At 36.0% G+C, this 17,618-nt stretch overlaps 1 protein-coding gene across 1 annotated transcript in view; it reads right to left on the reverse strand.

Moving 5' to 3' along the window:
* The window catches only part of nol11 (nucleolar protein 11), a 62,731-nt gene that overhangs the window by 41,758 nt on the left and 3,355 nt on the right, over positions 1-17,618 (reverse strand). Inside the window, exon 4 of the mRNA XM_067373285.1 lies at positions 4,203-4,351. Within this exon, the coding sequence (XP_067229386.1) occupies positions 4,203-4,351 (149 nt within the window). The remainder of the gene's footprint in view (positions 1-4,202; positions 4,352-17,618) is intronic.

The raw sequence follows: 17,618 nt of genomic DNA on the forward strand, positions 1-17,618 counted from the left end.
CGCCAGTTCGACCATTTTCTTTCCTCGGCTTTGTGCCATCTCAAACAAAATGTGTGTGAAGTTAGAAGGGTGAAATCGCAAATGTAAAAACCGTCCCGCGACTCGCGAGGATGCCGCGAAATCAGCTGTGTGTGTTCACCATGGAAACAGTAACTTCATTGCGCAGCAACACGGTTATTTTTTGTTAGGTAAAACATAACAAGAATACAGTAATGGATGTTACTGTACTCATGCTTTGTTTCACTAGGGCTTTTTGCAGTTACTGTACAAACAACTACCATTTTTCTCCAAAACGACACACATTTCAGATAAGATGTTTTGTCACATAACAAAGGATGCCTTGAATGTCATGAAAATGACAATAACTCATTTTTGACCAAAAATGCAGTTACTGCCTTTTTGCTTTGTAGGGCAGAATAGATAATATTTTTACAAATAGAATTGAGGAAACCATTTTCGGGGGTCTGTTTATTTGTGATATAAGTGATCACCAGCCTGTATTCGCAGTGTTTAAAAATGTATTTAGGAAAAGAATACAGACACAGACCCAATATAAATTTATAAGATGCTGCACTGTAGAAAATATAGAAGCATTTAAAAAGGATCTCGTTTCGGTTCGGTTCGGTTTATATTTTTATGCTTATGTGGGTAAATTATACATTATATGTTATGTAACCGAAATAAAGATTGTTTCATTCATTCAACAGCAAGGAGACATTTTAATTGTTTATTAATGTTTTCTGAATCAGTGTCGGTGGCAAAGATGAAGTTGACATACTTTTCAACTTGGGTCGTCAACCATTACTCCTTCCAGGACAGCCAGGAACCTTGGAGTGGTGATGGATGATTGTTTAAGCTTCACAGATCATGTTGCTACATGGTCCTGCAGATTTGCCTTATACAACATCAGGAAGATTAGACCCTTCCTATCAGAGCATTCCACACAAATTCTTGTCCAAGCTCTTGTTCTATCCAGACTGGACTATTGTAATGCTCTTTTGGCTGGACTTCCAGCATGCACTGTCAAGCCTCTTCAACTGATCCAGAATGCTGCAGCAAGACTGGTCTTCAACGAACCGAAGAGAGCGCACGTCACTCCTCTCTTCATCAGTCTGCATTGGCTGCCAGTTTTTCGTCAGCACTTGACCCAGTAATAGTAGCACTTACCTTGATTTCTATTTTCATTCAATCTATGTGTATTAATTTACAAAAAAAAAAAAAAAAATTCCTTGCTACGAGCACTTTACTGTCATAACTGACTTCACACAGCACTTACATACGGTTGTTCTCGTGTTGATTTGATTGATTGTACTGTTCTCATTTGTAAGCCGCTTTGGATAAAAGCGTCTGCTAAATGACTAAATGTAAATGTAAATACTGACTCTTATAGTGGACGCACCTAGAGAGAATGCACTTCATTCGGTTTAGTCTACATAAGAGTAGCCTATTTCTTTTCGTTTTGAACCATTTCATTTTCGTTAAAGTAGATATTTCATGCTTTCTACAGAGATATTTCTCATGTCTCTGAGGCAAGCAGCCTATACACTGAGTTTCAGTTCATTTAGCCTTAAGACACGTTCCAGTTCACGCGCCAGTGATCTCGCCCGCGCCTACATGTCATGATTATATTTTCTGCTATTTGCTTCTTATTTATTACATCCAGGCAATTGGTTAATGAAACATTGATTAAAATTAAGATACAGTTTTTACAAAATGAAATTCACTTTAAAGAAAGGCTTTCTACAAAACAAACTTAATGAAGTGGTCAAAATCATGTCTGACCCACTCCATGTGTCCCGACATACTGTGCATCTTATACTGCATCTTACTCATGTTGTTCACTTTTCATAATCAAATAAATGAATTTAAAACATAACATAGGACTATTTAAACATACATATGAAACTACGGCTGCATCCGAAATTGCTACTATATAGTATGTGAAAAACAGTATGCAAGGCGAGTAGTATGTCTGAATTCATAGTATTCGAAAAACAGTAGGCGAGAAGTACCCGGATGACCTACTGCTTCTGCCCGAATTCTGTAGTAGGCATACGCTGCGCTATCCAGTGATGCCACAGGAGAGGATTCTTCATATTCGAAAATGTCGGAAAGCGGCGATATGCAGCTCTTTTCAAGTCCTTCAGTACCTCAGGGAAAAACGGTGTTTATTGTGGTTAAATTGCACTTGTTTAACATAATGTAAGTAAACGGCTGACTTATTAGAAAATTTAAACAAAGTAAATCAATGAGAAGATTGAGAGTTGGCTGTTAAAAGATGTTTAACTCGATCTGTTCATTACCTTGATGTGCTGTCAGTAATAATGATTACATTTTATTTAACGGAGACGTTCGTTGTTAAGCAGTTTAATGAGATTAGAAAACTTAAACGGACTGCAACATTCAGGCAGCAGTAGTTTGTAGTACTCAGTTTGTAAATAGTTCTTTTTTAGAATAAATATTCTAAAAAAAAAAACTATTTACAAACTATACTTATTATTATCATTGTATTTATGTACATATTGTATATAATATTTAGGCTATGTTGTGCATTTCTCTCTCCCTCTCGGTCTATCTACACATTTATATAAATGTATTCAAGTTTGTTGATTAATGTCTTTTGTTTCTTGTGTATTTTTATATGCATTCAATTTTTTTTTTTTTTTTTTACAATAAAATTACTTAATTTCATTGCTCCAAATCAGCCTCTGTCCTGATGTTCACAGATATGTATTTTTATTCTGAGGTAAAATTTCCTAACTAAATAGGTGATTATACTTTGACAAATATTTAACAAGCTGTTGAAGAAAGCGTGATCTGCAAGCAGCTGACCGATGCCTCCTTTGAGCTGTAGATTGAATCGACATTATAACACAGATCAAAGCAGTAAGCATTAATAAAAACATTGCAGATGAAAGCGGAGTAGAGCGGGCCCTTTAAATTTCCGCGCTGATGTGACGACGCATGACACGTGACAACATTAACATGGCGGATGTAATACGTCCAAATTCCATTCATACTACTTATATTCATACTATATATATTCAACGGTCGGGAAATACGTTCAAATTCAAATGTAGTACCTACTCATGTAGTATGCGATTTCGGATGCAGCCTACGTTTTCTTTAATGGCTACCAACGCGTAGCCTATGGTACAGTACAGAGAAATTTCACATGTGAATTACCAGTCATTTTAATTTTCATCTTTTAATTATAATAACACATTTAATTGCTTTTATTTTTGAAGCAATGAAATGTGTTATTATAATTAAAAGATGAAAAGTAAAATGACGGGTAATAATTGATCATGACAGATTTTTTGCGACCCTTTCCGTCAAAATGATGGACAATGTTAAACTCTAACGCAACCTCTGCATGTGACATTCCAGGAACTAAGAGGATTCCAGAGATCGCTATAATCATGGCTATAACATGTAGAGACACTTTTGAAAACAAATACACGATTGCGATGATGTATACATGTATTGCCTCAGAATTTGCTTCTGAATAGCACTCGCTCCGTGGGAATGGCCGCATTAGCGGATGAGCTGAATCAAGGACGTCTGACATGGCTCTCTTTTCATACAGATTACATAAACAGAATATTTGTTTTTGATTTGACTTACTCTATTTAAAACCTGAAATTTCAATTTAGACAAGTCTAATTTTTTTGTGATTAGTATTCACTAAGTTACACTTTATTTTCTGAGAACTATCAGATTGGACTTCGTTCAGAGGGAAACGAGAAATCACGCATCACGTTAGTTTTCTTTATTTTGCAAAAAGCACAACATGTTTTTACTGAGTGTACACAAATAAAATAAGATATTCCACAGATTAAAATGGTGTATAACTCTTAATTGTATGTGCAAAATTGACAGTATTTTTAGTCTCGTTCACACTGGTAAGAAAAAAACAAACAAAAAACAAGGTGGTATTGCCGGCAATACCTCCGACTCCAGAGTGTTAAGTAGGGTTTCCATTTACCCAAGTAGGCCTGGGATACTATTTAACAAACCTGTCTGAGATTGTATCTTTTTAGATAACTGGCATCAAATAAAACAAACATTTTCTTTGAAAAACTAAAATCTGAATGTTCATTGTACTGAAATCCCACTGATCCTCACGTGCATAATTTGGAACACAGTGTAAAGCCCTACTAAAAAAAGTATGATATAGTGAGAAGCCTGCAAACACTGACCTGATCATTTCTTCCTCTGCCAAAACATCTTCTATAGGCTGTTGTGGGGAACCGAGCAATGAGTCCAGGAACCTGACTGCCCCACAACAAAACAGCACCACAGGCTCAGAGTCAGCAGCTGACAGCACTCTGAGAACAGCAGCAGAAACCTAGAAGGCAGAAAAATAATCTCTCAGATAAATATGTTCAAAAGCTACACATGGTATTAAAATCAGTCCAAGACAATCCATTTCAAATTGTCCACGCAAGTGACCTCACTGAATTTGTAGTGTATGTCTCTTTGCTTAAGAAATCCAACAATAGGTCCCAAGGCACACTTTGATGGTCAAATAATACGGTCTTTGTTAAACTTGGCTATGGAAGCAATTAACCAACAGAAGCAGATTTAAATGATTATGGATATGAAGCAGAAACTAAAAATGTATGTATACTGGGGAGAAACAGTGAGACTCATTTATGAAACGGACTTATGACAAAACTGGAAACTATGGCAGAACAAATCTCACGTCATGTCTCAGCTAGTGTACGCTAGCTAAGTTTTTGAGTTAGCGTGAGCTTGCGTGCAGCATAGAAAATCTGGTGGAGAATTGTAATGAGAGCATTTTGATAATTTAGATTATTTATTAAATTATAAACCATTAAAATTAGACTGTCCAATTAAAACTAAATTAGAACAGAATAGATGGGTGTTTGTGACCCAATAAAAATACCATATAATAGCCTACAGTTTTTTTTTGTTTTTGTTTTTTTTTCCCCCAGGGGTTTAGCTTTAGCCTACATGTGCAATTAACATCATAAACAAAAGTACATGAGGATTCATACCTCGTTACATCATGCACCTGCAGTGCTTCTGTGAACTGAGAAAAACAAAATTGTGTAGGCTATACAAAAGGAAGTAAACCCAAGTAGGTGCTTCGCACATACACACAACACACACACACACAGTCCTAGTGTTAATAACTTGACATTTAAGCCATTAATCAAACTAAAATGCAGTCAATCAAACATAAGTTACATTGCTCATATTAAATGCCCAACCATACTCATTTTCGCACGTGAGAAAGATGCCGTTTTACGTGAATATTGGGACACGAGTGAAGTGCAATGCCTTAACATAATGATTAACAGCAACCAAAATGTTACATGCAAATATAGAAACATATTTGGATTCAAAATGAGAGGGGTAAGCCCATCAGTTTCACTTTAGCCTTAAATATATATATTGGCTAAACTATAATGAATGCCACGATGACTATCTAAATTTATGTTTTATTTTATAGTTAATACTTCATTTTAAACTACTAGTAGATTTCTTAGCTGTTTAATAGGCTAAAGAGTGAAGAATAGTTCACTGGATAATGTTAAATAACTGAATAATATTCCCTGGAATATTGGAACAAACAAAACATTGTATTTTATTGCATTTCTCAACTGGTACATTATATCAGAATTATTTTTTTTTTTTTGTCATTCCAGATTATGATTATTGACAAATCGCTGTTGATCTATGCATTTATACAAAACTATACTCAAACTGCGATCGCTCACAGAGATAATCAATTTCCAGAGAGTTGTGTTTACTTGGATGTTTATTAGCAAATGAATGGTTATATAGCAAATGTTTATACAATTATTGTGTTTTAAACAAGTAAATCTTGTTAAAAGTTGCATGCGGTGGCTGTGCTGGAGGAGCATTTCCTGAGCATCAACCCGCTGAGTGAACAGTAAAATGCAATGACTTCATGAGACTAATGATGAGCATAGACAGAGAGAATTAAATTCAGCGCTTTTATTTCCAACATGTGCTCATTCATGGCTGTATTATTTAAATTCATACAAAGTTATATCTTTATTGGGACAGAACAGACTGCTGACAAGCTGCATAAACTAGCTACATTTCAGGCATTTATGTAACATCTAATTTGCACATTAATGGCTGTTATGTTAAAGTTTAGCAATTACAGCAAAGCAGATAACTATACATGTACACGCCGTTATCTCGTCTCCCCTCAGTAATGGCTGTAATGGCGATCCTGCGAGCAATTCTCAAAAAACCCACAAAATGGCGACGTTTACCTGTAAATCCGATATCCGATTATGGTAAAATGCTTAAATATCAGGGAAAATATTGGTAAATCAATATATCATTCGATCTCTAATAGAAATGAATGTAATTGTTAGCAATTACGAGGCCAACTGGTGTTTGTGGTGTAAAATTTCTCTTTCATGAGATTACTTCCTCTTCTTGGCCAGGTTTTTGCACTCAGATCTGCGCTTGTTTCTACGCCACATTGATCAATGAGATCCAGTGAGACATTTCTTGCTTATTTGTGCTTTCATGCATACAGATTTGACGTGGTGAGTATGTATGCTGCAATGAAAATCAACAGTCCTTTTCTTTACATTGTAACAGTTTTCCTGTTACTAATATAGATACTTATTTTATGTAGCACTCAAGTAAAAGTTAACATGATAGGTGTTACAACATATCTGAACAAATGGTTGAAGGAGACACGTTAAAGGATTATACTTTCATTTGAAATGATATCACTTTCAAATGAAAATCACCCCAAGCTTTACTCACTCTCAAGCCATCCTAGGTGTATATGACTTTCTTCTTTCTGATGAACACATTCTGAGAAATATTAATATCCTGACGCATCCGAACTTTATAAAGGCAGTGAACAAGGTTCACGAGTAGGAGCTGAAGTGCATTAAACGAGTCATTTGTAAAACAAATCCCAAGGGATTTGACCCAGTATTCACAAAACGCTTGGTCCCAAAATATGGATCAGTGCCCAGTTTTTTTTTTGCACCAGCTTGCTCCTCTGAATCTCAACCTGCAAATATGATTAATAATTGATGTTCAAAATACATAGTTTTGTATGTTATGTTGTGTAATGTACACCCTAGTCTGTATATCTCCTGCTAACAGGCTAAAGCCGGGGACACCACTTAATGACTAGCTGAAACATTCTAAGACTGAGCTCAACACACAAAGACTGAAGCAGATTTACATACAGTGGGTGTGAATAAGTGTTTGCCCCCTTCCTGATTTTTTATTTCTTTGCATGTTTGTCACACTTTAATGTTTCAGATCAAACAAATATTTATCAAAGATAAGTAAACAACACAACATGCAGTTTTTAAATGAAGGTTTTTATTATGAAGGGAAAACAAAATCCAAACCCACACGGCCCTGTGTGAAAAAGTGCTTGCCCCCTAAACCTAATAACTGGTTGGGCCATCCTTAGCAGCAACAACTGCAATCAAGCATTTGCGATAACTTGCAATGAGTCTGTTACAGCGCTGTGGAGGAATTTTGGCCCACTCATCTTTGCAGAATTGTTGTAATTAAGCCACATTGGAGGATTTAAACATGAACCTCCTTTTTAAGGTCATGCCACAATCTCAACAGGATTGAGGTCAGGACTTTGACTAGGCCACTCCAAAGTCTTCATTTTGTTTTTCTTCAGCCATTCAGAGGTGGACTTGCTGGTGTGTTTTAGATCATTGTCCTGTTGCAGAACCCAAGTTCGCGTCAGCTTGAAGTCACAAACAGATGGCCAGACATATTTATGGTTCCATTTATCACAGCAAGTCTTCCAGGTCCTGAAGCAGCAAAAGAGCCCCAGACCATCACACTAACACCACCATATTTTACTATATGATGTTCTTTTTCTGAAATGCTGCATTAATTTTACGTCAGACGTAATGGGACACACACTTTCCAAAATGTTCCAAAACTTTTGCCTCGTCAATCCACAGTATTTTCCCAAAATTGTTGGGATCATCAAGATGTTTTCTGGCAAAACTGAGACAAGCCTTTATGTTCTTTTTACTCAGCAGCGGTTTTTATCTTGGAACTCTGCCATGCAGGCCATTTTTGTCTCTTTCTTATTGGAGTCATGAACACTGACCTTAACTGAGGCAAGTGAAGCCTGCAGTTCTTTGGATGTTGTTGTGGGGTCTTTTGTGACCTCTTGGATGCTTTTGGGGTCATTTTGGTCGACTGGCCACTCCTGGGAAGGTTCACCACTGTTCCATGTTTTCGACATTTGTGGAAAATGGCTCTCACTGTAGTTTGCTGGAGTCCCAAAGCTTTAGAAATAGCTTTATAACCTTTTCCAGACTGATAGATCTCAATTACTTTCTCATTTGTTCCTAAATTTCTTTGGATCTCAACATGATGTGTAGCTTTTGAGGATCTTTTGGTCTACTTCACTTTGTCAGGCAGGTCCTATTTAAGTGATTTCTTGATTGCAAACAGGTGTGGCAGTAATCAGGCCTGGGTGTGGCTAGAGAAACTGAACTCGGGTGTGATAAACCAATTATGGGTTTGGATTTTGTTTTCCCTTCATAATAAAAACCTTAATTTAAAAACTGCATGTTATGTTTACTTGTGTCATCTCTGATTAATATTTAAATTTGTTTGATGATCTGAAACATTAAAGTGTAACAAAAAAAAAATAAAAAAAATCAGGAAGGGGCAAACACTTTCACACCACTGTACATACACATGGAATTTGAACACCGACTGTAATGGCCGACTGAACACAACTGGACGCATTTAAGCACGATCAGTAGGGCTGTGACGATAACCGCATTACTGCATCACCGCGGTCATGATGCCTACTGCGGTGTTGAGGTAATCACAGTCATCACCACACTTTTTTGTATTTTATTTAATTTTGCTGGTGAAAGTTACAGGAGTGTATATGGTGTGATAAGAACTATAAACAATAATCATTGCTTATAATTCACTCACTGTCTTCTGTCCTATGTTCAAGTGCTTTTGGAGAAATAAACTGCTTCGCACAAGGGGGAGGGACAATCCAAACATATAGGGGATTTATTTTGTGCGTGTGTCTGATTATTATTAACTGCTAGGTTCCAGGACATGAGACCAACATCTTATCAATTAATTATGACATTCACGCCTGACATTCTTGGTTTTCTTCCTATTTATAAAATCCAGGCAATTGGTTGATAAAACATTAATTAAAATTAAGATACAATTTATACAAAATGAAATTCACTTTAAAAGAAAGGCTTACTACAAAACAAAACTTACTGGAGTGGTCAAAATCATGTCTGACCCACTGCATGTCCTATCTTAGTCATGCTGTTCACTTTTCATAATCAACATAAATTAAATTTAAAAACTAATATTAGGCTAAACTTTTTGAATATTTAAAAACTAAGTGAATATTAGACTATAGTCTAATATTGAAACAAATATGAAACTAAATAGGCTACGTTTTCTTTGACCATCCGGCCGACTAACACGCCGGAGTGTTCTGATGGGTTTTTCCTCACGACAGCTGAAACATTTAAAATAGGTTTACTGTGTCATTTTTGGCGATACAGATTAGTGCAAGACATCATTACAAGCTAAAAATGGTCTTTTATTGGTGTACACTCACAAAAACAACCTGCTTTTGTAAAATAAAAACAATGCACTTTGAATGGTCTTTGAATCTCTCTGAAATCTCAAAAATGAACAAACTCAGCTCACACAAACAGGAAACATACGTCTAAAGAAAGCTTGAAATGTCTACTTTTAAATAAAAATATTTTACATTTAATACAAATATTCTCCTGAATTATGCTGAGAGGGTGTTTCTAATACAATGGCTGAGAGTGTGACGGCAAATTTGGCATATTTCTCTCTTCTGACCAATGTAAGCAATCTTTCTATATTTTTCCAATCTTTTGGAAAGTCGTAGAAATTACAAATATAACAAGACTATTCATTCTGTGGAATATTTTTAATAGTTTCCTCAAAGTTTTTCCATAATTTTCCCTTTTTGCAACATCTTGCGGCATGTATGGATGTACCTAAAAGAAAGACATCTCAATTCAATAAGAAATGAATTGGTCTGTGTTAAATAAGAGGTGATCTCTCGCTGGAATGAGTTGTTTTTGCTCGTCAGTCACTTATGTCCTTGCGGCAAACTGCGGGATTTGTTGCTTCATCACCGCAGTAAGATAAAAACCCATACCGTCACAGCCCTAGCAATCAGTCATAAGTATCAATTTACATTCATAATCAGCTTTACAATCGTTAAATGTGTCCCCGGCTTAAGTCATGTTTCTGTAGTTCTGCTATTCAGATGTGGGTACAATATTGTCTAAAAATTTGTCGATTAATGCAGCTTGTCTGTCTTACTTGGGAGTAATGATCAAGGATGGAGCACGACTTTTGTTTACAAAGTATAATGCATTACCAGCTATTCAGGTTTGTGCTAGGCTAAAGTGGGAGTTTACAACACGCAAAACAAATCCCCCGATTAACTAGTGGAAAATGTCCCCTCGTCCTGCACAATTCGTACCTGCTCGTTATGTGTCCGTCAAAACAGTTTACTCCCGCTAGGGCTTTCGCGGTTAAGGATTTTCCCTTGCGGTATTTTTGAGTGGCTCAATAGCGTGATATGCAGTTTTACCGCTATATTATATAAATATGTGTGTGTGTGTGTGTGTGTGTGTGTGTGTGTGTGTGTGTGTTATATATATATATATATATATATATATAATCTGTTTAACATGGTTGTGGCGAGGGGGGCGTTGGGTCAGCGAGGTCTGCAACCGGAGAGAATAGCGGGAGACGCTTGGTAAGTGAGTGGGTTGAATACAAATCACGAACACCTGTTTCTCATTCCAGTGATTGGCGCGGAGACAGGATAAAACGCCGTGAGAAGCAGGAGTGTGTGTGAGAGAGGGGAACTGCTGACTTGGTCGAGGTTCTGGAGTGAAGCCCTTGTGGATTGTGTATACCAAACTTGGAGAGAAGCCCTTGTGGATGGTGTATACCGAACCTGGAGTGAAGCCCTTTGTGGATTGTTTAATTTTGTTGTTGTGCGCTGCACAGTCTTTCTGTTGAACCCTTTTGAAAGTTAAAGTCTCAGTCAGCAGTTGTTCGTCAACCCTGTCCTATTCCTTCCCCCAACTACGAACTGAACTGTGTTACAATGGTCATATTCAATAACGAAACTAAATTGTGTGTTTAAACAGGAAGTAACAAGAGAATGTCAAAATAAGGGTCTACATAACAGAACATAAACCTGACAGTAAGATCGTAGGGCTATTGTTACATGTATAATAGTTCAGATCCTCAAATCTGACTAAATGAGACTTTCTGCTGATATTTCACGAGTATAAGCAGAACTACTCATCTCTGCTTGTTCCAGACAGGCTGTCAGTAAGTGCAGTTACATTGTTGCGCCACAAGGTGGCGGCAAGGGACTGTCTGAGTCTTTAAACCATTCATTCAACTGCACGTTCAAAAACGCTGATTCATTTAAAGAGCGATGTAATTAAACATGCTGTTGAAATCATTTTAACTTTGAGCACCACTTTATAAGGCTCAGCTGACCAGTAATGTGTTGATGCTAAGGGAGAGATTTCTATCCTTGGACAAGACAACCTTTTTTCACAAATATATGTCTCAGCCTGAAGGACAGATGCAGGTAATTGCAGAGCAAATCTACGGAGCCTCTGTACAAATTACCATGGTACACATTATGCTATCATTATTAACTTACTTAATATTTAGTACACATGCATGAAGTGTAAAACGAGAAGGACATACCTTTCAAAAAATAAACATGCAAATATTGCGATTGCTGCGGTATTTGCAGTCCTCTGCGGTTGGCTCGTAAATAGCGTGGTATTGCGATATTGCGGTTATCGCGACAGCCCTAACTCCCACTGACATTCCAACGGGCACTGCAGAGACACGCTGGATATTTCACAAAGAGCGCTACATGTTGCAAAGTTACAAGGCGGCGCTGTTGCACATTCTACAAGATTGCGCAACAGAGCTTCAGATTGCTTCAAAATTATTCTCAATCAATGAAAAGCGCAGATTTATGCCAAGCGATTGCTAATGAACTCAAGTTGATGAATTATTACAATGTCTACTTTATGACCTTTATATAAAATGTTTTAGACGTTTGTAAGAATCTGAAGCATCAGCCTGCAATTGTGTAGACATTTCAAAATAAGAGTCCCGGTGTATTTCGGGCTTGTTTATAATTAAGTCACACGCCAAGTTTTTTCTTTTTCTTTAGGGCATTATTGGCATTTTGGTAACACAAATTGTATTTAATTTGATTTCCATTTAATTCATAGTAAGTAGTCTCCCCCACAGGAAGAAAAGACTAAGAACATTATTTGACATTATTATTCGGCAAACCAGTTATTCTCCAAGTATTCTTTCTGTAAAACAGTAAACACCCATTGTAATGTCAAACAATGATATAGCCATTTTTTACTTTAATAGTTATGACAAAAAAAGTCTGTACACATCTGGAGCCGCACTCACAAAACATTTTATCTTACCACTAAGAGTTCTCCTAAATGGCAGTAAAAGTTCTTAGCTAAAAGTTCTCTTAAAACCTATTCACAAAGCTGCTGAGAACAAATTTTACTAAGGAATAGACTTAAGTCTTAAGCGAAGAGTAAGGGCGGGGTTGACCTCATGGCTATGGAGTACATACACAGTGATTGGCTGATGGGGGAGGAGTCAGCAATTTAACCCTTGTGCACAGTTCGATTTCTGGTGACACCCCGTATGGTCCGGGTCAAATTGACCCTAATTGGATTCTATACAATTCCCCAAAAATCACACTATGAAAAAAACAAAACAAAACAAAACAAAAAAACAACATACAATCATGTTTAAATAATTAACTTTTAATATCAATATTTTTCACACATTACAAAATAAATATCTGAATTTATGATTAATACAAATATTTAACCACTATTTTTTAGACGGCCCCTCCCCCGACCTGTGGGACATTTACCATTATACACTTATAACAATAATATCTTAGTCTAAACCTAAAGTAAATCTTGACAAATGTTCATGACCCTAAATGAGAAAGTCACAAAATTAAGAAAAAAAAAAAAAAAAAAAAAAAAGTTTTAATGTTATATCAGGTAGCTTGAAAAAAATAAATTATAGGTAATTTTTACCATCTTTGGCCGACAAAGTATTTTTCTGTATTGAAATAAGTGTGGAAAACCTCATTTTTAGCTTCATAAAAGGTAGTAAAAAAATAAAACAAAATATAACCAAGAAATGTTATTATTTTGGGTCAGTACAGTTGCCAAATTGACCCGCGAACATCACAAACGTAATAGTAATTTTGTTTGTATGTCAAAAAACACCAGCATGCTGAAACTTTGCATGCATGTTCATGATGATAAATGAGAAAAAGCGACGAGAAAATATCAAGAAAAACAAAAAAAACAAACAAAAAACAAAAACAAACATAGGTTAACCAGTATTTCCAACAACTAGAAAATCTAAACGGGTCAAATTGACACGCAACATAACACAAGGGTTAATCATAGAAATATTGTAGAATGAGGCGTCATGTTTCCATATTAAAATAAAGGTTTTAAAATACAAATGTTGCCCTATTCAAATAAATATTTTTAATAAAAATGTTGCCATAGTCAAAATAAAATGTTGCCATATAGGTTTTAAAAATGTAGGCTAAGTGCTTACATTTTTGAATTATTTTAAAATGTGAAAGAACAGCAACCAATATGATAAACTATTATTATTTTTATTATGCATTATATATTACTATTATACTATTATATTACTATTCCGTATCATAGCAACAAAGCGTCTCAACGGAAAAAAAACGCTGCGCTGCGGAAGCGCTCTCAAATAGGCGTTTTAAGCAGAGCGCCTAGCGTTTTCAGCTGGCTAAAAACGCTTGTGGACACACGGCCTAAGGCTTTTTGCTTGAACATCAATTTCTATTTAACACAGATTGTGCTTTTTATTAGACTTTATAAGGCGCGTCAAGTTTATTTGTATAGCACGATTCACACACGCTGGTGATTTTTACTTTCGCTTTGTCTGGCAGCGCTAAATCAAACACAGCCTGAATGTCTGAAGATAAAACTCGCTCTTCAGACCTCGTACAACAAGTGTCAGTTGCTTGTAACATCAGGAGATAACGAAGATATTATTAAAGAGAAATGGTCTCTTTCCTGCTCGTGTCCCTCATCCTTCTCAAAGCGCAGAGCGGCAGGCTATATCAAAGACTATAATAACGGGACTTTGGCTATATGACGCATCTTTGTGTGGAAATAAAAAAACATGCTTTTTGAAATAATATTTAGCTTTCTTATTATTTAGATTACCATTATTTACCTATATTTCATAGTTTTACAGGCTGTAGTGTGTTGTTTCACTGACGAAATAGCTAAAATAAACATGCACGTCTGTTACCCCTGTTGAAAAAACGAGCATATGCTGGTAAGGTAGGTTTTGAAGCTGGTATTGGTGGTTTGAGCTGGTTTATGCTGGTCCAGGACTGGCTTAGGACAAGCACTTGACCAGCATGCAGCTTCAAAACCTACCTTACCAGCATATGCTGGTTTTTTCAACAGTGCAAAATGGATGTTTGAGCATTTATTTATTTATTTATTTTTACATTTAAAATAATATATCTCAATTAAATAATTTATATATATATATATATATATATATATATATATATGAAGAGTTCAGATGCAAAACCCCTCTAAATCCATCAGACTTCTTTTCTTTTAAATGAGCATTTTTTACCAGGCTTTTACAATCAAGTTCAGGAGTTTCATTTTAAAAGGTAATGATAAGGTTATTAGCTAGTGAATAAAATAACTTTTTCAAAAATGTCACTCTAGACAATTTATTGGTTTTTAATGAGTTAGATTTTCTTTTGCGTCAAAACCAGCTAAATCCACTTGTGCTTATTTTGCAAAAACCTAGAAATCCACCTATTTGTGGCAAGACATAGTAAATAGTTAAAAAATAACTAAAGATGCAACTAGAAACCCTGAAAAAGATGATAGCACAATCATTTCAAAACTAAACAGTAGACAAACCTCTTTACACAGGGATCTAACACGTTTCTTCAATTCAGCCTCCACTTTTTGCCTCCTCCGTTTATATGGCACAGCTTCCATATGAGACAGTCTTGTTTGACTTTGTCTTTGGCGAAATAGAGCTGTTGTTTGATGTATAATAAATCCAATTCCTTCAAAGTAACGGCACTGCACGAAGAACTGTTATGAGTGCATGATACACTTGCGACCAAGCCATTTCCACTGTAGGCTATTTTGCGTTATGACAGGCAGAGTTTTGAGGTAAATAACATTTTCTTCTGCCATTCAATGTTAGTAGGTCAGGCTGATCCATTTCATCCTACTCCTTTTATTTAAAAAAAAACTCAATCTGAATCTAAAAAAAAAAAAAAACACAAAAAAAAAAACCTCAGCGTTCCACTATATTGAAACCGCTCAAAATCATATGATTCGATTCGCGCCTTCTGATTGGTTCTCGGAATATAGCGGCTTTTGCTGCCAAAGGGAAGTGGCGTCTAGAGGCTTTTGCCAACAAACCGATATTTCTGAATGGGCTGACGCTGCGATTTAGAGGATTTGAAGCACGTGATTTGTTGAACGTGTACTACGTGCCGTAAGCATTCATTCAATGTCATTATCTCATTTTTGACAGAGATGGCGTTTAGCGGGTTTTGCATCTGAACTAATATATATATATATATTATACATACACACAAACACACACACTCCAAATCATATTTAATGTTTTTAAAATAGGCTATATAAAATAGTTAAATAGTTCCAATAGATTTTGCTGTGGTACCGAAATTGGTACCGAGAACCATAAAATTTTCATGGTATCGGTACCGACTTCTGGAATTTTGGTACCGTGACAACACTAATTAGGAACAAGGCATAATAGGGGCACTTTAATACAAAGGGTAAACCGTAATGTGTCTTGGCTGAACATTTGCATTCAGATCAGAATCTGCTCTACCCAGTTAAGTTTAGTTTTAGCAAATTCTGGTTTCATTGTCTTATAAAGGGGTGTTTTTGAGTTTATATAATGTTAACAGGGTTTTTCCTGCATTGAAAATATGAAATAACCACTAAAATTATTCTGTGTCTCGCAAAAGATTTATTTGATCACTTAATGTGATGGTACCTGTGGTTTTGCAGTACAGGTACCCGCTGATAGCTGGCTGCTCTCTCTGAAGAGCATCAAAGGTTTCTCTTTTTATGTTTTTGAAGCGTGTAGCCAATCACAGATATATCTGTCGAGCGCGTGAACAGTCAATCAGATGTGAGGCTTGTTAGAATCCACTCAACGTGGCAGAGGTTTTGTTCTGCATGCTTGCGAATCCTTTCATTATGACAAACAAAATTATAAACATGATGCCAATAAGAGATTTATTGCACAGCGTAGACAACATCATTGATTATAATAATGGGAGTTTTTACTAGAGTGCAGCTTTGGTTACCTCGTTATTATTAACAAATAACTCACAAAACTAACTCTTTAATACTGTATAGATGTACAGCCATATGATTTCTGCAATGCAAAAAACCTTAAATCCAGTCACAAATGGAACTTGCTGTATAAAGAGGAACGTCACAGCATTTGGCAATTTTTGGATGAATAAATGTTTAAAATGAAAAAGAAAAAAAAAAAGATAGATACGGACTACATTCACATGACACCGGGGAGAGAAAATGGCTAATTGGGCCCAATTTGGACATTTTCACTTAGGGGTGTACTCATTTTTGTGGCCAGCGGTTTAGAATGGCTGTGTGTTGAGTCATTTTGAGGAGACAGCAAATTTACTCCGTTATAAAAGGTGTACACGCACTACTTTACATTGTAGCAAAGTGTCACTTCTTCAGTGTCACATGAAAAGATTATATTTACAAAATTGTGAGGGGTGAGATACTGTATATTTTATTAGGGCTGGGCAAAAAAAAAAAAAAAGAAAAGATTTTTAGATCATTTTTTTTTTTTAATGTGGTCGATACAATATCGATTTTCAAAAGCCACGTATTTTCTGTTTGGTTATTGACATTCTTCCAAATATATTCCTGTGTGTTCAGCAGAACAATGTAATTCAAACAGGTTTGTAACTACTTGAGGGTGAGTAAATGGCAGAATTTTCATTTTCGGGTGAACTATCCCTTTAACTCACAATTGTGAATTTAGGGTAGAGTGGGGGAAAACGCCCCCCTGGGGGAACTAACTCTACATTGTATGCATAGTATTCTATTAACTGTTTTTTTCTAACCAGTGTGAAAGACTCAAAATACTCCGTCAATGTTGCACATACAATTAAGAGCTAGACACCATTTTAATCTGTGGAATATCTTATTTTATTTGTGTACACTCAGAGTAAAAACAAAATGTTGTGCTTTTTGCAAAACAAAGAAAACTAACATTATGCGTGATCTCTCGTCTCCCTCTGAACGAAGTCCAATCTGATAGTTCTCAGAAAAAAAACTAACTTAGTGAATACTAATGACAAAAAAATTAGACTTGTGTCTAAAGAAACGTTGAAGTGTCAGGTTTTAAAT

Source organism: Chanodichthys erythropterus, chromosome 21, assembly GCF_024489055.1.
Source record: "Chanodichthys erythropterus isolate Z2021 chromosome 21, ASM2448905v1, whole genome shotgun sequence".
NCBI lineage: Eukaryota > Metazoa > Chordata > Actinopteri > Cypriniformes > Xenocyprididae > Chanodichthys > Chanodichthys erythropterus.